General features: G+C 44.4%; 1 protein-coding gene across 7 annotated transcripts in view; it reads left to right on the forward strand.

The window, feature by feature from the left end:
* COL19A1 (collagen type XIX alpha 1 chain) overlaps nucleotides 1–23,712 on the forward strand; it is a 1,277,374-nt gene that overhangs the window by 1,196,503 nt on the left and 57,159 nt on the right. For all 7 annotated transcript variants that reach the window (XM_063916766.1, XM_063916758.1, XM_063916759.1 and 4 more), the window contains one exon: nucleotides 7,782–7,943. In XM_063916766.1, coding sequence (XP_063772836.1) covers nucleotides 7,782–7,943 — 162 coding nt within the window. The remainder of the gene's footprint in view (nucleotides 1–7,781; nucleotides 7,944–23,712) is intronic.

The raw sequence follows: 23,712 nt of genomic DNA on the forward strand, positions 1-23,712 counted from the left end.
GGCATTGCAGTGTTCAGTCAGACTCGGGAGGAACACTTGGTCCACCTGGAGAGTGTATTAGGCCGAATCACTGGGGCAGGTTTGACAATTAAACCAGAGAAATGCCAACTTGGAATGAGAAAGGTGCAAATCTAGGGCACCGGGTAGGAGGTGGTATCCTCCGTCCATAACCTGACAAAGTAGAGGCTATTCCTGCCTGGCCTACCCCTCAGACTAAAAAGCAGGTTATGTCATTTTTAGGAACTTGCGTTTAGTCGCTAAAGTCTTCTTGCTGGTAGCAGTATTGTGTTTAAAGTAATCCAGTAGTTACGGACGGCGATTCTAGGATTGGTGTATCTGGAGAATCGGCCAGTGGTTGTGACAGCGTGTAATCAGATCAACTACACACTTTCATTTGCATATTAAGCGTTGCCTAATATATAGAGAGCAGTTTTAGGATCCTTAAACGAATCACCAATCATCAAAAAAATGGCAATTCACACAGTCTGGGTATTTAAAAGCTCCATTCATTAGGTAACAGTGATCTCTGTAAGCATTTTAGAACTCATTTCTGATTTTATTACTCTGATCTTAATGTTGCCAATCCTTTTGTACCTGTCAGAATTCACAGGGATTTTAAGGATTCTATTATCCCCAATTGGGTAGAGTCTTATGGGCACCTAGTTTTTGCCAAGGTACCCAGCAAGGCCAAATGGACTTTACTGCAGAATTCCCACATGTCCTAGCCTTCCCGATCAGTATAAAAGTACTAGCTGGAAGTTGTATAATCAGGGTCAATAATAGATGCCCAGAAATGGAACACAAGCAAATAGTTTGAGGGCAGAGGCAAAAGAGCAGAGGTTAAAATTCTACCAGGTCTAGTGCACCGGAGGTACAGTAGCAGCAGTATCTGTAAACGGCAGGAAAGTCAGGAAGTCTTATCCAAGGAGGTAGAGAAGGAACTGATATAGAGGCATTAGATGAAGTAGTTTAAATACCATCATCTGTGATTGGTTGAAGTGGTCAGCATAAAGGAAACTAGTGTATTGAGACAAAATGGTGGTGTGCCCATAAGTGGAGACCTAAGCTAGAAGTCTGCGGTCTACAACAAGATGGCGGTACTCAGTGATCAGACGAGCGCCAGAGCAGACCGATGCCTTCACAGAGCAGGCAACTGGGGTGATAATGAGTCACAATGGTGATTTCTCAAGTAGTTGTCCCATGATTGGGTCAATCCTAATGATGTGCCTGTACTACAGGACTAGACTCTTCTGCAAAACTAGTGGTCATGGGAAGGGGTTCTGATTTGCAGTCTGCAAGTGGTTAGTATGGTCATATTGCTGCTACATTTCATTCAAATTTTTAAATATGTGTAGTTGTTTTGCCAAGTAATGAAGCCCTTAACAACAAAGAACTTTGCCACTGATGGTTTAAGTTATATTTTGAGTAGTGTAACATCTTGTTCAATTGGAGAAGTCGAAGAACAGAGCAGAGAACTACAGTAGTAACAAAAATACTGTATAAACAGTTGACATTACTTTATCTGTCTCATAAGAGTTTAAATATAAAGTTATCACTTCACTCGTCAAGGATAAAGATTGTTGTTTATAAATGCTTACATAAGCATTCATATAATTATTGTTAATATACCTGTGTGGTGCTAATACTTGTATTGACAACAGTAAACTATAATTTTATTCATTTCCGGCTAATAATGTCAGCACTTTACATTGGTGCTTAGTGATTGTGGAAAGTGACAAAGATAAAATATTTCTCTGTTGTTTATATAGTATGTTTTTTTAATCACTTCTCTACTTCAATCCTCAGGCTCACACCTCCATCTTCATTAATTTAGCAAGAGATTACAGCACCCACAATGTAAATGATCAGTGGGAAAGGTCTTTACTGTTAAGACAGCTTAATAGCACAAAGCAAGTAAAGCCAATTTATCATGGAGAAATTGCAAGCAGATAAAGATGCTTAACTACAAATTACTGTACCTCAACCACATAGTAGAGTTTGAATATGGAATATATTTTTTTAGCTACAGAAGTTCAAGTCAAGCTCGCTTTGATGCCTGAGCTAAAACACCTTCCTTTTCTGTTCACATAGTTGGAACCATGTAACCACTGGTTTGAATTATGCACACTTTGGTATACTAAACATATACAGTAGGGGGCTATTAAAGACATCCATGATGTGCCATGTTCCGACCATTTTGCCAGCACCTTGCAGTCACCAAGTTTGCATTTTTTTCCTTGCACCCCATAGAGGTGCACAGCTGGGTCTGTGATGTTTGGCTACCATAAATAGAAAAACTGCCCATCACTGGTAATTGATTACTGGGAAGTGAATATTTTGTAAAATGTTATGATTTTGAGATCTATAATTTAGTGCAACTATTATTTATTATTTATTTATTACAAGTTATTTATATAGTGTATACACATTCCACAGCACTTTACAGAGAATATTTGGCCATTCAAAAGCATCCCTGCCCAGGTGGAGCTTACAATCTATATTTCCTACCACATGTACATACAGATGGTGCCTCCCTCATTGTTGCTGTTTCTCCACCTAAAAGGAGGATTAGTCACTCCTAAATGATAGCTCATGTTGTTCAGTTGTTGCACAGACAGGCGCATTGATTCACGACTACATACGCAGCATGCAATACACATCCTCACCACAGGTGGTTAATGCTCCACTAATGCAGTACTGTAGAACGAATAGCGGTGGATTGATCTACAAGCTCTGGCAAACGGTCAGTGATGACTGTAATGTTACTGTATACTGTACGCACAGACCAATGGTCAGACGAAGAGAGTCAATTTAAAAAAAAGAAACCAAAATATCAATCAATAAAATTAGTGTATACAGACGCAAGTGAACGTGTTAAAGCAATGGTCCATTGATGTTAGGCATACAGTACTGTATGTGAGAGTCCAAATCTCATAGCCAATACAGCAAAACCCATGGGAAGGGATCACTGAGCTTGTTTCTCTTTCACCAGGCGTCATGGCCAAGCGGTGAAGTGTCCCGCCCATGCTCAGAGTCCTGGGTTTGATTCCCAAAGTGCAACTGCCTTTGTATTGTTTTGTTTTTTCTTCTTGATACCTCATTAATATTTTTTTTATAACATTCATATATTTAAGAACCTTACATTCAGTAGAATTATGCATACAGGAAAAGACCTGTTTCCATAACTAACTGTTGGGGGTCTGACATGCAATTCCATAGCACAGTACTGTACTGTGTAATGTACATTCACTCTGGCCCTCTCTAGTCCTTTCCCCCAACCAAAGCGACTGTAGTATCAGCCCTTCATTTACATACTGTGTTGGCAATCTATTGACTGTACGCTAGCCTCTTTGAAAAGATCAGTCTCTCATGGGAGAGGGAAGGGTGAGGGGGAGGTGGGGGTTAACCAGCGGAGTTCAGATACCCTGTCGAAAATATTAATTCTCTGCTGGAACCAAAAAAATTAAACCAATAAATCAATAAATAAAAATAGTGTATGCATACGCAAACGAATGTATTAAAGCAATGGTCCATTGATGTTAGGTTTATGTAAGATATTAAATTAAAATGGGATTAAAGCTTAGTATCTCCAGTTGTGGATGTCCAATCGGATCAGAACCAGGTTTTTATGGAAGGGGAGATGATTAGCTACAAGAAGATACTGATCCCAAGTTTCTGTGACCCCCACAAGGCTAATGGCAAGTGTCAGAACCCATGGTGGGTCTGAATTAATAGACCCATTATAGTCTGTGGGAAAATAGGTCCACTTTGTGCCCCAATATCTCCAGTTCTGGGTGTCCCAGAGACTCAGACTGGTACAATACAAAAGAGGAGACTCTTGGCTTTTGGGGCAGACTGGCCACTAGTTTATGTGACAGCGCAAAGAAAAACGGCAAGCAACCATGTGTTGGATCCCCTCTAATTGTCTGCCCAGCTTGCACGTGGTGCAGGGTTTCTGACTAGATAGAAAATACTATACAGAGACAATAAGCACAGTGTTTTGGCATCCGGGAACTTGGGGAGGAGCTTTCATCTCTCCCCATTATAATTATAAAGATAACACTTGCCGCTGTAGCCTTCAGAGCAGAGTACGTTACAAGCTGTTTGTGCTACGTAGTACTCAAATAGAAAATACTGTACAGAGACACTAAGCACTGTGTTTTGGCATCCAGGAATTTAGGGAGGAGCTTTTATCGCTCCCCATTACACTTATAAAGATAACACTTGCCGCTGTAGCTTTTAGAGCAGAGTACGTTACAAGCTGTTCATGCTACTTAGTACTCAAATAGAGTACTAAGTAGCATGAACAGCTTATAATGTACTACTTAGTACTCTATTTGAGTACTAAGTAGCATGAACAGCTTATAACTAAGTAGCACAAAAAGCTTGTAATGTACTCTGCTCTTAATGCTACAGCGGCAAGTGTTATCTTTATAAGTGTAATGGGGAGAGATAAAAGCTCCTCCCTAAGTTCCTTGATGCCAAATCACTGTGCTCTAAAGGCTACAGTGGCAAGAGTTCTATTTTTGTTGATTTATTTTTCAATGGAATGTAGTGGTAAGCAGTAAATATGAGGGTTAGGCTGCAAGAGGGGGGGTTAGGCTGCAGGAGGGAGGGTTAAGGGTTAGGCTGCAGGGGGGGTTGGATTAGATGTTAGACTGCTATAGGGAGTGGGTAGGGTTAAGCTGCAGGGGACGTGGGGGGTTAGGGAGATATATATATATATATATATACAGATATGGCATATCTGTGTGTGTGTGTATATATATATATATATATGGCAGACAGCTTGACATATTCATACCAATCCAGGCATGGCCAGTGTGTCCGCTACTATGATGCGTGTGTGCATAAAAGAATGTGCGCCCATAGGAATAAATGGGCAGCATAGTAAGTTGCAGCTTGGCGTACTAAGATGCACTCATGCCGTTTCACTTGTGCCTGTGCAGCTGAGCCGCAGGCTCAATGATCGTGGCTACATCTGTATACACACAATACTGTGCTAACGTTTTAGACAGGTGTGGAAAAAATGCTGTAAAGTAAGAATACTTTCAAAAATAGAAGTGTTAATAGTTTATTTTTAATTTATTTTAAAGTGAATGAACAGAAGATAAATCTAAATCAAATCAATATTTGGAGTAACCACCATTTGCCTTCAAAAAAGCATAAATTCTTCACTTGCACACAGGTACACTTGCACACAGTTTTTGAAGGAACTCAGCAGGGAGGTTGTTACAAACATCATGGAGAACTAACCACAGATCTGTGGATGTAGGCTTGCTCAAAATCCTTCATATAATCCCAGACAGACTTGATGATGCAGAAATCAGGGCTCTGTGGGGGCCATATCACTTCCAGGACTCCTTGTTCTTCTTTATACTAAAGATAGTTGTTAGTGACATTGGCTGTATGCTTGGGGTCATTGTCCTGCTGCAGAATACATTTGGAGCCAATCAGACGCCTCCCTGATGGTATTGAATGATGGATAAGTACCTTCCTGTATTTCTCAGTATTAAAGCACAAAGAAACATGCAGCGTTGAGGACCGTAGACTTAGTGGTCGGCAAAAGAGACTTTGTGCATCAGATGAAAGGAAGCCTTTCCAGTATAGAAGATTGTTATCTGCAATCAGTGGATCAGTATTTTTTGAGACTGTGCTACTCCCACTAATATGCAAAGCAATACACACTAATTCCATGTGGTGTACCAGTGATGTAACAACATGGAACTAGGTCAAGTTTTTATTGGCCTGGCTTGCTACAATTTCAGCAACAATAATATAGTGACACTCTCAGATGAATTTTAACCAAGAGCTATATTTCTAAATATTCTATGTACACAGTTCTAAACATACTGTAGTGTTTGGACTAGAGATGTGTGGGTTCGGATTTATTCGGTTCTTAACGCCAAAATTAACGCAAGTTCGGAATTATCTGGATTTTTCTTATTGGCTATCCAAAATATGTGACATCTGAGAGCCAATAAGATGCCATTTTGAGATCTGGGTAAATCCAAACCCGCACATCTCTAATTTGGGCTGTTCGGTGTAGTAGTACTTATGCACATAATATCAATAGTACTCTTCAGATCAATAGTTAAGATGAATTGGTTGATTGCCACTTACAGGTCTTTTGGGCCTCTGTCAATTACATTGCAAGACTATGTACTGAATTTGAGGAATCTACTTCAGCGAGTTCTTCCAGGTAGTCCAGTATCCTAGATATGCCCAATTCTGGGGGCTTGATGATGTACTTAGTGGTGAATCACATTATTGAGCCCTGCATGATACAGCAATGTATAGAAGGGGGTGGGTCTTAATAAAAAAAAAACATCAACATTCTCCTTTCCAGGAATCTCCCAGGAAGGAGGCTTACGTTTCTTCTAGTATGGCTTAAGGCCTTATCTTGTCTTTGGTAAAGATTGGAGTAAAATACATTGCAAGCAGCTAGGCATTTTGCTCAAGATAGATGTAAAATGGTTGCTATGTAATGCAGATTGATTGTCAAGATACACATTGACATAGGAGAGATGATCATAAAAAACGATTACACAAGAAAGTGCTTTGGGTTCAATGTCTTAATAAATTTTTCCATATGGTCTGATTGAGGATTACCATCTTGCATTCTGCTTGTGAGTTCTCTGAGGCCTAAATAATCATTTTAAAGTATGTTTCACTTTCATAATTGTAAAGCGCAACGGAATCTGCTGCATTATGTAAGAAACTGTTAATAAATATATGTATTATAGTGCATATTTTTTGTCACTTTAGGAGCATAGTGTTGAAAACCTATACTGTAATCTTGTGTTGTCATACATTTTCTCCTTACTAATCTTTATACTGTACACAGATATAATACGAAAAATGAAATCAGTTAAAAATCATTTACACATATTTTGTTAGTTATTTTATGGGCATTCTATGTTATAGGTTGGATAGTGTCCTTTCATGTGATTTTTTTTGTATACACATTTTATATACTGTATGACTTATTAATTTAATAAATAATCACCAATTGCCTTTGAAACATAAATTTTTATCTCATCATGCTCCTATGTATTGCATGTTTTGTTGATTCATATCTTGGATTGTCTAGTTCATGAAATATATGTATTGTTTGATTGTGTAAAAAATATCTAAAAAGTTTAACCAGCGATTTAGACTTTGTTGGTCAATAAGAGACTGCAGATTCATAAGGGACTAATATTGAACCAACCTATTAGTTGATTGCAGGTTTTATCTTAGAAAATCCAGTAAGAGCTGCCAGCAGCAAAACTGGTACTGTAAATATCCTGGAAAGCAATTGTTCCCCTAGGTAATTATAGGGCTGTGCTGCTCAAGATGATGCTCTGTACAAATTCTGTCACAATACAAATAACATTTGCAGGATTGCAGCTTTAAGCTATGAATTTTACACAACATCATTTATTAGCCATGTGTGTTTCTATTGTTTTGTTTTAGGCTTGTATTGAACTACAAGGATGTGCATACAGAAATCATTTATATTTCATTACAAACCGTGCAATAGTGTATTAGTCAGTTTATTGTATTTTCCATCTAACAACACATTTTCACAAATTAATTTTTTTAAATTCTTCTGTTTTTTTTTCTTTAATTCATCTTAATATTTGAAGCTTAGAAATATATTTGCTAATTACTGTATTTTGAGTAAATTGCTAATTTATCTGTTTTCTTGCATTTATTGTTATTTCCCACTGTAATTATATGTTCTCTTCTATTTATACTGAGAATTGTTAAATGTATTAATATTTCATATATTTTAGGGTGATCCAGGTATACCAGGAGACCAAGGTCCAAGAGGAAAAACAGGTTCACCGGGTGAAAAGGGGGATATGGGACCTGTTGGACCACATGGAAACAGAGGTTACCCTGGTCAACCCGGAAATGATGGTCATCCAGGTCCACCAGGTGCACCAGGAATATTGGTTAGTTTAACAATTATGGTTGAATGTAATCAAAGGAATAAACCCTCACAGTGATGACATGGGACCTCCTGAAGAAGGCACTCTCTTGTGAAGGTAGGGGTTGTGCAGCCTGTTCCTGCAGTGCATGGCCCCTTCCTTTTTTGATGTCTATAAACAGACTATGGGGATTGTTCAGAAGTGTAAACAAACCAAAAAAGCAAGCAACTGGGCAAAACCATGTTGCACTGCAGGTGGGGCAGCTACATGTGCAGAGAGGTTTAGATTTGGGTGGGTTATATTGTTTCTGTGCATGGTAAATACTAGCTGCTTTATTTCTCTAACGTCCTAGTGGATGCTGGGGACTCCGTAAGGACCATGGGGAATAGACGGGCTCCGCAGGAGACTGGGCACTCTAAGAAAGATTTAGTACTACTGGTGTGCACTGGCTCCTCCCTCTATGCCCCTCCTCCAGACCTCAGTTAGAATCTGTGCCCGGACAGAGCTGGGTGCATTTTAGTGAGCTCTCCTGAGCTTGCTAATAAGAAAGTATTTTAGTTAGGTTTTTTATTTTCAGAGAGCTTCTGCTGGCAACAGACTCTCTGCTACGTGGGACTGAGGGGAGAGAAGCAAATCTACTAACTGCGGCTAGGTTGCGCTTTTTAGGCTACTGGACACCATTAGATCCAGAGGGATCGAACACAGGAACCTAACCTTGGTCGTCCGTTCCCGGAGCCGCGCCGCCGTCCCCCTCGCAGAGCCAGAAGACAGAAGCCGGCGGGTTGAAGCAAGAAGACATCAAAATCGGCGGCAGAAGACTCCTGTCTTCATATGAGGTAGCGCACAGCACTGCAGCTGTGCGCCATTGCTCCCACACTAACCCACACACTCCGGTCACTGTAGGGTGCAGGGCGCAGGGGGGGCGCCCTGGGCAGCAATTGAGTACCTCCTGGCAAAAAGCAGCATATATACAGCTGGGCACTGTAATATGCATGAGCCCCCGCCATTATTTTTACACAAAATCGCGGGTCAGAAGCCCGCCGCTGAGGGGGCGGGGCCTTCTTCCTCAGCACTCACCAGTGCCATTTTCTCTCCACAGCTACACTGAGAGGAAGCTCCCCAGGCTCTCCCTGCAGAAGCACGATAGAGAGGGTAAAAAAGAGAGGGGGGGCACATAAATTTGGCGTAAAAACAATATATACAGCAGCTACTGGGTTAACACTAAGTTACTGTGTGATTCCTGGGTCATATAGCGCTGGGGTGTGTGCTGGCATACTCTCTCTCTGTCTCTCCAAAGGGCCGTGTGGGGGAACTGTCTTCAAATAGAGCATCCCCTGTGTGTGTGGTGTGTCGGTACGTGTGTGTCGACATGTCTGAGGTAAAAGGCTCCCCTAAGGAGGAGATAGAGCAAATATGTGTGTGAGAGGGTGTCTCCGTCTACAACGCCGACACCTGTTTGGATATGTGTAAGTGCTAAGGTGAATTTATTGCACAAAAGATTAGAGAACAGACAGGAAATCTACCCATGTCTGTCCCTATTTCACAGAGACCTTCAGAGTCTCACAATGCTCACTATCCAAAATAATAAACACTGATATCGACACGGAGTTTGACTCCAGTGTCGACTACGATAATGCAAAGTTACAGCCAAAATGGCTGAAAGGTATTCAATATATGATTATTGTAATAAAAGATGATTTGCATATCACTGATGACTCATTTGTCCCTGATACAAGGGTACACATGTTAAGGGGAAGAAAGCTGAGGTAAATTTGCCTCCTCTCATGAGGAAAAAGAGCGGGAATCTCCAGACAAAAGACTGCAGCTTCCCACAAAAAAATTCTCAGGCAGTATCCTTTCCCCACTAGGGCCAGGATGTGATGGGAATCTTCCCCTAGGGTGTCACGTTTGCCCAGAAGGTAGCACTAGCTATTCTCAGGGATCCTGCAGATAGCGTGCACATTCTAGTACACTACTCAGACCGGCAATTGTGTCGGCATGGGTTTATAGCGCTGTGGCAGCATGGACAGGTACCTTATCAGCAGAGATTGAGACCCTAGTATGCATATAGATATATATATATATATGTATATATAGAGATATATATATATATTAAAGATGCTGTCTTAAGAGATAGGTATATATATAAAACATGCCCAAAGAGACATGAGTATACTGGGTCCTAGAGTCAAAACTATGTCGATTTCTGCTTGACGTGTCCTGTAGAATATGCAATGGACAGATGATGCCGACTTAAGAGGCATATGGAAGGCTGAGGATTGTGTGGAGAAGGGTTCTCGGACCTGGTCTCCACAGCTATAGCTGGTAATTCTGATATTTTGCCTTATATTCCTCCACAGCCTAGGAAAGCACGACATTATCAAATGCAGCCTTTCGAATAAAGAAACGAGAAAGTCTGAGGTGCGTCCTTTCTTGCCAGAGGCGGGGGCAGAGGAAAGAAGCTGCACAACACAGCTAGTTCCCAGGAACAGAAGTCCTCCCCGGCCTCTACAAAAATCCACCGCATGTCGCTGGGGCTCCACAGGCAGAGCTAGGCCCGGTGGGGGCACGCCTTCGTAAGTTCAGCCACAAGTGGGTTCACTCCCTGTTAGATCCCTGGGCAATAGATATTGTGTCTCGGGGATACAAGCTGGACTTTGAGAAGATGCCCCCTCACCGACGGCCCTGCCGGCTTCCCCCCAAGAGAGGGAAACAGTGTTAACTGCAATTCACAAATTGTATCTTCAACAGGTGGTGGTCAAGGTTCCCCTCCTTCAACAAGGAGGGGGTTATTATTCGACCATGTTGTAGTCCCGAAACCAGATGGTTCGGTCGGACCCATATTGAATTTAAAATCCCTGAACATATACCTGAAAAGGTTCAAGTTCAAGATGGAATCGCTAAGAGCGGTTATTGCAAGCCTGAAAGGGGGAGATTTTATGGTGACTCGGGACATAAAGGATGCATACCGTCATGTCCCCATTTATCCACCTCATCAGGCGTACCTCAGAGTTGCGGTACGGGATTGTCATTACCAATTTCAGACGTTGCCGTTTGGTCTCTCCACGGCCTTGAGAATATTCACCAAGGTAATGGCGGAAATGATGGTGCTCCTGCGGAAGCAAGGTGTCACTATTTTCACGTACTTGGACGATCTCCTCATAAAAGCGAGATCAAGAGAGCAGTTGCTGAACAGCGTATTACTTTCTCTGGAAGTGTAATGGCAACACGGCTGGATTCTATATATTCCAAAGTCGCAGTTTGTTCTTACAGCTCATCTGCCTCTCCTAGGCATGATCCTAGACGCAGACCAGAAAATGGTTTATCTCCCGATAGAGAGAGCTCAGGAGCTCGTGACACTGGTCAGGAATCTATTAAAACCAAAACAGGTGTCAGTGCATCACTGCACTCGAGTCCTGGGAAGGAGGGTGGCATCATACGAGGCCATTCCCTTCAGCAGGTTCCGTACGAGGACCTTCCAATGGGACTTACTGGACAAGTGGTCCGGATCACATCTTCAGATGCATCGGTTAATCATCCTATCCCCCAGAGCCAGGGTGTCTCTCCTGTGGTGGCTGCAGAGTGCTCACCTTCTCGAAGGTCGCAGATTCGGCATTCAGGACTGGGTCCTGGTGACCACGGATGCAAGCCTCCGAGGGTGGGGGGCAGTCACACAGGGAAGAAATTTCCAAGGGCTGTGGTCAAGGCAGGAGACTTGCCTTCACATCAATATCCTGGAACTAAGGGCCATATACAACGCCCTAAGTCAAGCGGAGACCCTGCTTCGCGACCAACCGGTTCTGATTCAATCAGACAATATCACCGCAGTAACTCATGTAAACCGCCAAGGCGGCACAAGGAGCAGGGTGGCGATGGTAGAAGCCACCAGAATTCTTCGCTGGGCGGAGAATCACATAAGCGCACTGTCAGCAGTGTTCATTCCGGGAGTGGACAACTGGGAAGCAGACTTCCTCAGCAGGCATGACCTCCACCCGGGAGAGTGGGGACTTCATCAAAAAGTCTTCGCGCAGATTGTAGGTCGGTGGGAACTGCCACAGGTGGACATGATGGCATCCCGCCTCAACAAAAAGCTACAGAGGTATTGCGCCAGGTCAAGAGACTCTCAGGCGATAGCTGTAGACGCACTGGTGACACCGTGGATGTTCCAGTCGGTTTATGTGTTTCCTCTTCTTCCTCTCTTATAAGGAAAAGAGGAGTGAGAAAAATACTCATTGTTCCGGATTGGCCAAGAAGGACTTGGTATCCAGAGCTGCAAGAAATGCTCACAGAGGACCCATGGCCTCCGCCTCTAGGGCAGGATCTGTTGCAGCAGGGACCTTGTATGTTCCAAGACTTACCGCAGCTGCGTTTGACGGCATGGCGGTTGGACGCCGGATCCTAGTAGAAAAGAGGGATTCCGGATGAGGTTATTCCTACGCTGATAAGGGCTAGGAAGGACGTGACGGCTAAACATTATCACCGTATATGGTGAAAATATGTTGCTGGGTGTGAGGCCAGGAATGCCTCTACAGAGGAATTCCAGCTGGGCCGTTTCCTTCACTTCCTACAGTCGGGAGTGACTTTGGGCCTAGAATTGGGGTCCATTAAGGTCCAGATTTCTGCCCTATCCATTTTCTTTCATAAAAAAAACTAGCTTCTCTACCTGAAGTTCAGACGTTTGTAAAGGGAGTGCTGCATATTCAGCCCCTTTTTTGTGCCACCAGTGGCACCTTGGGATCTTAATGTGGTGTTGAGTTTCCTGAAATCTCACTGGTTTGAGCCGCTTAAGACCGTGGAGTTAAAATATCTCACGTGGAAAGTGGTCATGCTATTGGCCTTAGCTTCGGCTAGGCGTGTGTCAGAATTGGCGGCTTTGTCATGTAAAAGCCTCTATCTGGTTTTCCATATGGACAGGGCAGAATTACGGACTCGTCCGCAATTTCTGCCAAAGGTGGTGTCATCTTTTCATGTGAACCAACCTATTGTGGTGCCTGCGGCTACTCGTGACTTGGAGGATTCCAAGTTACTAGATGTAGTCAGAACTTTGAAGATTTATGTAGCCAGATCGGCTGGAGTCAGGAAACCTGACTCGCTGTTTATCCTGTATGCATCCAACAAGCTGGGTGCTCCTGCTTCAAAGCAAACTATTGCTCGCTGGATCTGTAACACGATTCAGCAGGCTCATTCTGCGGCTGGCTTGCCGCCTCCAAAATCAGTAAAAGCCCATTCCACAAGGAAGGTGGGCTCTTCTTGGGCGGCTGCCCGAGGGGTCTCGGCATTACAGCTTTGCCGAGCAGCTACTTGGTCGGGTTCAAACACTTTTGCAAAGTTCTACAAGTTTGATACCCTGGCTGAGGAGGACCTTGTGTTTGCTCATTCGGTGCTGCAGAGTCATCCGCACTCTCCCGCCCGTTTGGGAGCTTTGTTGTAATCCCCATGGCCCTTACGGAGTCCCCAGCATCCACTAGGACGTTAGAGAAAATAAGATTTTACTCACCGGTAAATCTATTTCTCGTAGTCCGTAGTGGATGCTGGGCGCCCGTCCCAAGTGCGGACTTCTTCTGCAATACTTGTATAAAGTTATTGCTTAAATAAGGGTTATGTTATGGTTGCATCAGGTTTGTCTGATGCTCTGTTGTTGTTCATACTGTTGACTGGGTATGTTATCACAAGTTATACGGTGTGATTGGTGTGGCTGGTATGAGTCTTACCCTGGATTCCAAAATCCTTTCCTTGTAATGTCAGCTCTTCCGGGCACAGTTTCCTTAACTGAGGTCTGGAGGAGGGGCATAGAGGGAGGAGCCAGTGCACACCAGTAGTACTAAATCTTTCTTAGAGTGCCCAGTCTCCTGCGGAGCCCGTCTATTCCCCATGGTCCTTACGGAGTCCCCAGCATCCACTACGGACTACGAGAAATAGATTTACCGGTGAGTAAAATCTTATTTTTTATGCTGCAGTTTAGATTTCAGTTTGAATGCACCCCACCCAAATCTAAATCTCTCTGCACATATTACATTACATCTGCCCCACCTGCAGTGCAACATATTTTTGCCAAGTTGTGTGCTTTTTTGGTTTGCTTACAAACCTAAATAAGGCCCTGTAAACAGCATATTATCAGTGACAAAGGGGTATATTGAATTGAAGTCGAAACTGCCGTCTTGTCGGAAAGACGGCAGTTTCCGACTGATTTAGGTTGAAAGGGGTACCGATCTATTCAATAGGGACTGTTTTTTTCTACAAGTCAGGAATTCCCAACTTGTCGGAAAACACTGAGTTCGGTGGAATAGGCACGGATCCATATGCTTTTGTCGGAAACGCAGCCAAATCTGACAGGTTTGGCCCCATTTCAGACAATCTCAATCCGAGTTTAAAAAAAAGTCAGTTGGAGATGATGAGACAGGGGAGCTGGGACATGTTTTGAGGGGTGTGGGGACGGTGGAAAAGATGGCGGGCTATAGGGGCAGCAGGGTACATGACTCTTACCTCAGACGGGCATCCCCCCGGCCAGGCACCTCTCTGCCGGCAGCGCTGTGCAGTGCTCCCCGGCCGGCACTGGGCTGTGTGGCTGAGTGCGGGAATCTGGGGCTCCCTCCAGCCCCTCCCTGTGATTTCACACATGGGGGTGGATGAGGACAAACTGGGAGGAGGAGTGGGTCAGTGACAGCAGCAGCCTGGACAGGACACCGGCACGATCAGATTTGGCCACTCATTGAATAGTGCTTTGTCAGATCCTTTCCGACAATGCTTGTTGGAAAGGTTCCGAATTAAATTGAATATACTAGAGATGAGCAGGTTCGGTTTCTCTGAATCCGAACCCGCACGAACTTCATGTTTTTTTCACGGGTCCGAGCAGACTCGGATCCTCCCGCCTTGCTCGGTTAAACCGAGCGCGCCCGAACGTCATCATGACGCTGTCGGATTCTCGCGAGACTCGGATTCTATATAAGGAGCCGCGCGTCGCCGCCATTTTCACACGTGCATTGAGATTGATAGGGAGAGGACGTGGCTGGCGTCCTCTCCATTTAGATTAGGGTTGAGAGAGAGAGAGAGAGATTGACCTGAGGCTGTGATACTGTAGAAGAGAGTGCAGAGTTTAGTGACTGACGACCACAGTGACCACCAGACAGTGCAGTTGTTTGTTTTATTTAATATATCCGTTCTCTGCCTGAAAAAAACGATACACACAGTGACTCAGTCACATACCATATCTGTGTGCACTGCTCAGCCCAGTGTGCTGCATCAATGTATATATATATATCTGACTGTGCTCAGCTCACACAGCTTATAATTGTGGGGGAGACTGGGGAGCACTGCAGTGCCAGTTATAGGTTATAGCAGGAGCCAGGAGTACATAATATTATATTAAAATTAAACAGTGCACACTTTTGCTGCAGGAGTGCCACTGCCAGTGTGACTAGTGACCAGTGACCTGACCACCAGTATATATAATATTAGTAGTATACTATCTCTTTATCAACCAGTCTATATTAGCAGCAGACACAGTACAGTGCGGTAGTTCACGGCTGTGGCTACCTCTGTGTCGGCACTCGGCAGCCCGTCCATAATTGTATATACCACCTAACCGTGGTTTTTTTTTCTTTCTTTATAGTCATACTAGTTACGAGTATACTATCTCTTTATCAACCAGTCTATATTAGCAGCAGACACAGTACAGTGCGGTAGTTCACGGCTGTGGCTACCTCTGTGTCGGCACTCGGCAGCCCGTCCATAATTGTATATACCACCTAACCGTGGTTTTTTTTTCTTTCTTTATACATACATACTAGTTACGAGTATACTATCTCTTTATCAACCAGTCTATATTAGCAGCAGACACAGTACAGTGCGGTAGTTCACGGCTGTGGCTACCTCTGTGTCGGCACTCGGCAGCCCGTCCATAATTGTATATACCACCTAACCGTGGTTTTTTTTTCTTTCTTTATACATACATACTAGTTACGAGTATACTATCTCTTTATCAACCAGTCTATATATTAGCAGCAGACACAGTACAGTGCGGTAGTTCACGGCTGTGGCTACCTCTGTGTCGGCACTCGGCAGCCCGTCCATAATTGTATATACCACCTAACCGTGGGTTTTTTTTCTTTCTTTATACATACATACTAGTTACGAGTATACTATCTCTTTATCAACCAGTCTATATTAGCAGCAGACACAGTACAGTGCGGTAGTTCACGGCTGTGGCTACCTCTGTGTCGGCACTCGGCAGCCCGTCCATAATTGTATATACCACCTAACCGTGGTTTTTTTTTCTTTCTTTATACATACATACTAGTTACGAGTATACTATCTCTTTATCAACCAGTCTATATTAGCAGCAGACACAGTACAGTGCGGTAGTTCACGGCTGTGGCTACCTCTGTGTCGGCACTCGGCAGCCCGTCCATAATTGTATATACCACCTAACCGTGGTTTTTTTTTCTTTCTTTATACATACATACTAGTTACGAGTATACTATCTCTTTATCAACCAGTCTATATTAGCAGCAGACACAGTACAGTGCGGTAGTTCACGGCTGTGGCTACCTCTGTGTCGGCACTCGGCAGCCCGTCCATAATTGTATATACCACCTAACCGTGGTTTTTCTTTCTTTCTTTATACATACATACTAGTTACGAGTATACTATCTCTTTATCAACCAGTCTATATTAGCAGCAGACACAGTACAGTACGGTAGTTCACGGCTGTGGCTACCTCTGTGTCTGCACTCGGCAGGCAGTCCATAATTGTATACTAGTATCCATCTCCATTGTTTACCTGAGGTGCCTTTTAGTTGTGCCTATTAAAATATGGAGAACAAAAATGTTGAGGTTCCAAAATTAGGGAAAGATCAAGATCCACTTCCACCTCGTGCTGAAGCTGCTGCCACTAGTCATGGCCGAGACGATGAAATGCCAGCAACGTCGTCTGCCAAGGCCGATGCCCAATGTCATAGTACAGAGCATGTCAAATCCAAAACACCAAATATCAGAAAAAAAAGGACTCCAAAACCTAAAATAAAATTGTCGGAGGAGAAGCGTAAACTTGCCAATATGCCATTTACGACACGGCGTGGCAAGGAACGGCTGAGGCCCTGGCCTATGTTCATGGCTAGTGGTTCAGCTTCACATGAGGATGGAAGCACTCAGCCTCTCGCTAGAAAAATGAAAAGACTCAAGCTGGCAAAAGCAGCACAGCAAAGAACTGTGCATTCTTCGAAATCCCAAATCCACAAGGAGAGTCCAATTGTGTCGGTTGCGATGCCTGACCTTCCCAACACTGGACGTGAAGAGCATGCGCCTTCCACCATTTGCACGCCCCCTGCAAGTGCTGGAAGGAGCACCCGCAGTCCAGTTCCTGATAGTCAGATTGAAGATGTCAGTGTTGAAGTACACCAGGATGAGGAGGATATGGGTGTTGCTGGCGCTGGGGAGGAAATTGACCAGGAGGATTCTGATGGTGAGGTGGTTTGTTTAAGTCAGGCACCCGGGGAGACACCTGTTGTCCGTGGGAGGAATATGGCCGTTGACATGCCAGGTGAAAATACCAAAAAAATCAGCTCTTCGGTGTGGAGGTATTTCACCAGAAATGCGGACAACAGGTGTCAAGCCGTGTGTTCCCTTTGTCAAGCTGTAATAAGTAGGGGTAAGGACGTTAACCACCTCGGAACATCCTCCCTTATACGTCACCTGCAGCGCATTCATAATAAGTCAGTGACAAGTTCAAAAACTTTGGGTGACAGCGGAAGCAGTCCACTGACCAGTAAATCCCTTCCTCTTGTAACCAAGCTCACGCAAACCACCCCACCAACTCCCTCAGTGTCAATTTCCTCCTTCCCCAGGAATGCCAATAGTCCTGCAGGCCATGTCACTGGCAATTCTGACGAGTCCTCTCCTGCCTGGGATTCCTCCGATGCATCCTTGCGTGTAACGCCTACTGCTGCTGGCGCTGCTGTTGTTGCCGCTGGGAGTCGATGGTCATCCCAGAGGGGAAGTCGTAAGCCCACTTGTACTACTTCCAGTAAGCAATTGACTGTTCAACAGTCCTTTGCGAGGAAGATGAAATATCACAGCAGTCATCCTACTGCAAAGCGGATAACTGAGGCCTTGACAACTATGTTGGTGTTAGACGTGCGTCCGGTATCCGCCGTTAGTTCACAGGGAACTAGACAATTTATTGAGGCAGTGTGCCCCCGTTACCAAATACCATCTAGGTTCCACTTCTCTAGGCAGGCGATACCGAGAATGTACACGGACGTCAGAAAAAGACTCACCAGTGTCCTAAAAAATGCAGTTGTACCCAATGTCCACTTAACCACGGACATGTGGACAAGTGGAGCAGGGCAGGGTCAGGACTATATGACTGTGACAGCCCACTGGGTAGATGTATGGACTCCCGCCGCAAGAACAGCAGCGGCGGCACCAGTAGCAGCATCTCGCAAACGCCAACTCTTTCCTAGGCAGGCTACGCTTTGTATCACCGCTTTCCAGAATACGCACACAGCTGAAAACCTCTTACGGCAACTGAGGAAGATCATCGCGGAATGGCTTACCCCAATTGGACTCTCCTGTGGATTTGTGGCATCGGACAACGCCAGCAATATTGTGTGTGCATTAAATATGGGCAAATTCCAGCACGTCCCATGTTTTGCACATACCTTGAATTTGGTGGTGCAGAATTTTTTAAAAAACGACAGGGGCGTGCAAGAGATGCTGTCGGTGGCCAGAAGAATTGCGGGACACTTTCGGCGTACAGGCACCACGTACAGAAGACTGGAGCACCACCAAAAACTACTGAACCTGCCCTGCCATCATCTGAAGCAAGAAGTGGTAACGAGGTGGAATTCAACCCTCTATATGCTTCAGAGGTTGGAGGAGCAGCAAAAGGCCATTCAAGCCTATACAATTGAGCACGATATAGTAGGTGGAATGCACCTGTCTCAAGCGCAGTGGAGAATGATTTCAACGTTGTGCAAGGTTCTGATGCCCTTTGAACTTGCCACACGTGAAGTCAGTTCAGACACTGCCAGCCTGAGTCAGGTCATTCCCCTCATCAGGCTTTTGCAGAAGAAGCTGGAGACATTGAAGGAGGAGCTAACACGGAGCGATTCCGCTAGGCATGTGGGACTTGTGGATGGAGCCCTTAATTCGCTTAACAAGGATTCACGGGTGGTCAATCTGTTGAAATCAGAGCACTACATTTTGGCCACCGTGCTCGATCCTAGATTTAAAGCCTACCTTGGATCTCTCTTTCCGGCAGACACAAGTCTGCTGGGGTTGAAAGACCTGCTGGTGACAAAATTGTCAAGTCAAGCGGAACGCGACCTGTCAACATCTCCTCCTTCACATTCTCCCGCAACTGGGGGTGCGAGGAAAAGGCTCAGAATTCCGAGCCCACCCGCTGGCGGTGATGCAGGGCAGTCTGGAGCGACTGCTGATGCTGACATCTGGTCCGGACTGAAGGACCTGACAACGATTACGGACATGTCATCTACTGTCACTGCATATGATTCTCTCAACATTGATAGAATGGTGGAGGATTATATGAGTGACCGCATCCAAGTAGGCACGTCACACAGTCCGTACTTATACTGGCAGGAAAAAGAGGCAATTTGGAGGCCCTTGCACAAACTGGCATTATTCTACCTAAGTTGCCCTCCCACAAGTGTGTACTCCGAAAGAGTGTTTAGTGCCGCCGCTCACCTTGTCAGCAATCGGCGTACGAGGTTACATCCAGAAAATGTGGAGAAGATGATGTTCATTAAAATGAATTATAATCAATTCCTCCGCGGAGACATTGACCAGCAGCAATTGCCTCCACAAAGTACACAGGGAGCTGAGATGGTGGATTCCAGTGGGGACGAATTGATAATCTGTGAGGAGGGGGATGTACACGGTGATATATCGGAGGGTGATGATGAGGTGGACATCTTGCCTCTGTAGAGCCAGTTTGTGCAAGGAGAGATTAATTGCTTCTTTTTTGGGGGGGTCCAAACCAACCCGTCATATCAGTCACAGTCGTGTGGCAGACCCTGTCACTGAAATGATGGGTTGGTTAAAGTGTGCATGTCCTGTTTTGTTTATACAACATAAGGGTGGGTGGGAGGGCCCAAGGACAATTCCATCCTGCACCTCTTTTTTCTTTTCTTTTTCTTTGCATCATGTGCTGATTGGGGAGGGTTTTTTGAAAGGGACATCCTGCGTGACACTGCAGTGCCACTCCTAAATGGGCCCGGTGTTTGTGTCGGCCACTAGGGTCGCTAATCTTACTCACACAGTCAGCTACCTCATTGCGCCTCTTTTTTTCTTTGCGTCATGTGCTGTTTGGGGAGGGTTTTTTGGAAGGGACATCCTGCGTGACACTGCAGTGCCACTCCTAGATGGGCCCGGTGTTTGTGTCGGCCACTAGGGTCGCTAATCTTACTCACACAGCTACCTCATTGCGCCTCTTTTTTTCTTTGCGTCATGTGCTGTTTGGGGAGGGTTTTTTGGAAGGGACATCCTGCGTGACACTGCAGTGCCACTCCTAGATGGGCCCGGTGTTTGTGTCGGCCACTAGGGTCGCTAATCTTACTCACACAGCTACCTCATTGCGCCTCTTTTTTTCTTTGCGTCATGTGCTGTTTGGGGAGGGTTTTTTGGAAGGGCCATCCTGCGTGACACTGCAGTGCCACTCCTAGATGGGCCCGGTGTTTGTGTCGGCCACTAGGGTCGCTAATCTTACTCACACAGCTACCTCATTGCGCCTCTTTTTTTCTTTGCGTCATGTGCTGTTTGGGGAGGGTTTTTTGGAAGGGACATCCTGCGTGACACTGCAGTGCCACTCCTAGATGGGCCCGGTGTTTGTGTCGGCCACTAGGGTCGCTTATCTTACTCACACAGCGACCTCGGTGCAAATTTTAGGACTAAAAATAATATTGTGAGGTATTCAGAATAGACTGAAAATGAGTGTAAATTATGGTTTTTGAGGTTAATAATACTTTGGGATCAAAATGACCCCCAAATTCTATGATTTAAGCTGTTTTTTAGTGTTTTTTTTAAAAAACACCCGAATCCAAAACACACCCGAATCCGACAAAAAAAATTCGGTGAGGTTTTGCCAAAACGCGTTCGAACCCAAAACACGGCCGCGGAACCGAACCCAAAACCAAAACACAAAACCTGAAAAATTTCAGGCGCTCATCTCTAGAATATACCCCAAAAAGAGATAGAAGGGAGAAATTATAAAAAGTGTATCTCCCTTCCCCCACAGCTACTTACAGTAGTTCAATCAATGCATTTGCCACACATACTGTACATCAACTTACGTGAGCAGCACTTTGCCTTGACTTGCACCTATTCCATCAATCTCCCCAACTGCTTCCCCTCTTCATGTTTTGTGTATTCCTCTGCCTCTTGAGTCCCCCTTGTTTTCATGTTTCTATAATGTCCAGCTATGATTTGTTTTTGTCTGTTTACAGTATTTCTAATATAGTATTTGTGCAAATGTGTCCTGATACATCTAGCCTCAATACTCCATGCACCACGAGATGTCTGTCAGGGGTGAGCAGCCAGGTCCTGTGCATTTCTGCTAGCATTGGGAGACTTATTTTGCCCCAAATCTGTCTTCATATTAATGTGATGCACCAACAGACTGTGATGATTCATTTAATATGTCACTTGTATATTGTGTGTAACTGAGCCTGTATATGGAAGAGAATGAAAACTTTTATTGGAAAAAAAGCTGTAGCTGCTACACTGTGTTGCACAAGTGTTGCATGTGATATTATTCAGCACAGTCTCCTGGTGCATCCTAGCTACATTACATGATACTGTATTTACTGCAACAAAAAATAACCTCAAGAAAGACGCGCAATGCTAGCAGAGTCCAACAGGACCTGGCACACCTAAAGGGGCAGTTTGCCATGACTGCAGCAATGATGTATGAGATCATATCCAAACCTATCTCTCCTTTCCCTGGTCTTCCTTTTGATTTAATTTTTCTCCATGTTTGTTTCTCCCTCCCCCTTGTATTGGTGTTTCCCTATCTCTATATAGTTGATGTCTGTTCCATTCTGTCTCCCCCTATACATATAGGTCTGTCTGTTATTGTTTTCAGCCCATCTGTGTCCCATATATGCTCTCACTGGAGTTTCCAGTTATTCAGAACAGATCTCAAAGAATAAAGCATTATTAAAGTACTTTATCTGCTTTCACTTCCTGAGACGGCAATAAAAGAACAGTTACAGTATTTCACTTATTTTTCCCCAAAAATATCTATATATTTATTAAAGGTGGGACAAGGTCTGACCTGATTTATGTTACGTTAAGGCTTTACATCACAGTACCTGCAATATTAATTACAGTATTTATATTGGAGATCAGAATCTAATACTTATACATGTGGTAAATCACTAACAACACTGAAAGATACACCTGCACCAGAAAAGACAAATCAGTTTTAGTATGTCACATTTTGTAAACTGAAGTAAATGATGATAGTGTATCTTTATGAGTACAGTGATTAGAAAGCCAATAAGAGACTGAATACTGCAAATGGATCAGGCTGGAGGCCAATTTAGAACAACTGAAGACTACTGAACATTAACGGTAGAGGGAGACTAGCATTAGGATAGTCATCTCCACATCTAACTATAAGCTCTCTGGAAGTCAATACATAGTCTACTGAATCACTAAATGACTTTGAGTGTTTAAAAATAATCTGCAAACCTATGTTTATCTCATCCGTGTCTGTGTGTGTGGCACTGTAACAGTGATGTTACAGTACAGGCTGATGTGGGTAGATTGCTGTAACAGTGGTATATTTTATCAATTACAGAAATGTATTGGGCACACTTGATTAGCAACTAATATTATTTTTGTATCTGAGGACCTTTTCTAGACTGGAATATTGTAATGTAAAAAATTACAAGGTTTGTGGTACCTATGGATTTCCATGCCAAGCTGAAGCCTATGAACAGATAAGAGTATATGTAAATCAGGCACATATGAGAGCATTTACTCCTTGTCATATAAGATCACAAGTCTGGGTTGAGGCCTGGTGGCCATCGGGGCCAGCCGTGCCTTGCTGGAGCTCCGGCTTGGAGTTCTTTCAGTGCCCCATCTACTACCTTAGGGTGGCTCTCCTCTGCTCCAGTCTACCTCTCCATGCCTGCCACTGCTGGGGCTACTAGAATCCTGCTGGTTGCTATCTAAAACCCAAGACTCAATTAGGGGAGCGACCCAGCAGAGAGCTCCAGAAGTGCCACAGAGGGTGTTTTCAGCCCCCCGTCCCTCACTTTGTTGGTCGCTAACTCTGCCCACCCTCCTGTTCCTTTGGGTGGGGGAACCTACAGTGGGGACCCTTATTGTGCGGCCCATAATACAGTGCCTGGAGTGACAGCACAAGGGACCTGCTGACTGGCCCACAAATGGCCTCACCACTGTAGTGCTGTGTTCCCTGCAAGTATTCCTCCTGCATTGGGCCACTAAAGGTCTGTGCAGCTACTCTTTTGTGGAAGGATCTCTAAAGTTCTTGGGGTGAGTGCAACCTCCAATGTCCAGACTTTGCCTTTCTATACAGCATGCAGGGCTCATTTATCACCTACATTTCTCTAAAAGAGGAATATGACCACTGTATTTATGGCATCCCCAGACTTTCCCTTGCATCACTGTCCCTACTGACTTTTTATAAGTGGTCTCTATTTCACAGCAGTGCACTGTGGTGTGGAGACAGGGTCGCAAGCGTTGCCACAATAGCGTAGTGTTGCATGCTCCACACATCTGTTGTTACACCTGGTTGTGGTTAACAGGG

This window comes from Pseudophryne corroboree, chromosome 4 (genome assembly GCF_028390025.1).
Source record: "Pseudophryne corroboree isolate aPseCor3 chromosome 4, aPseCor3.hap2, whole genome shotgun sequence".
NCBI classification, from domain to species: domain Eukaryota; kingdom Metazoa; phylum Chordata; class Amphibia; order Anura; family Myobatrachidae; genus Pseudophryne; species Pseudophryne corroboree.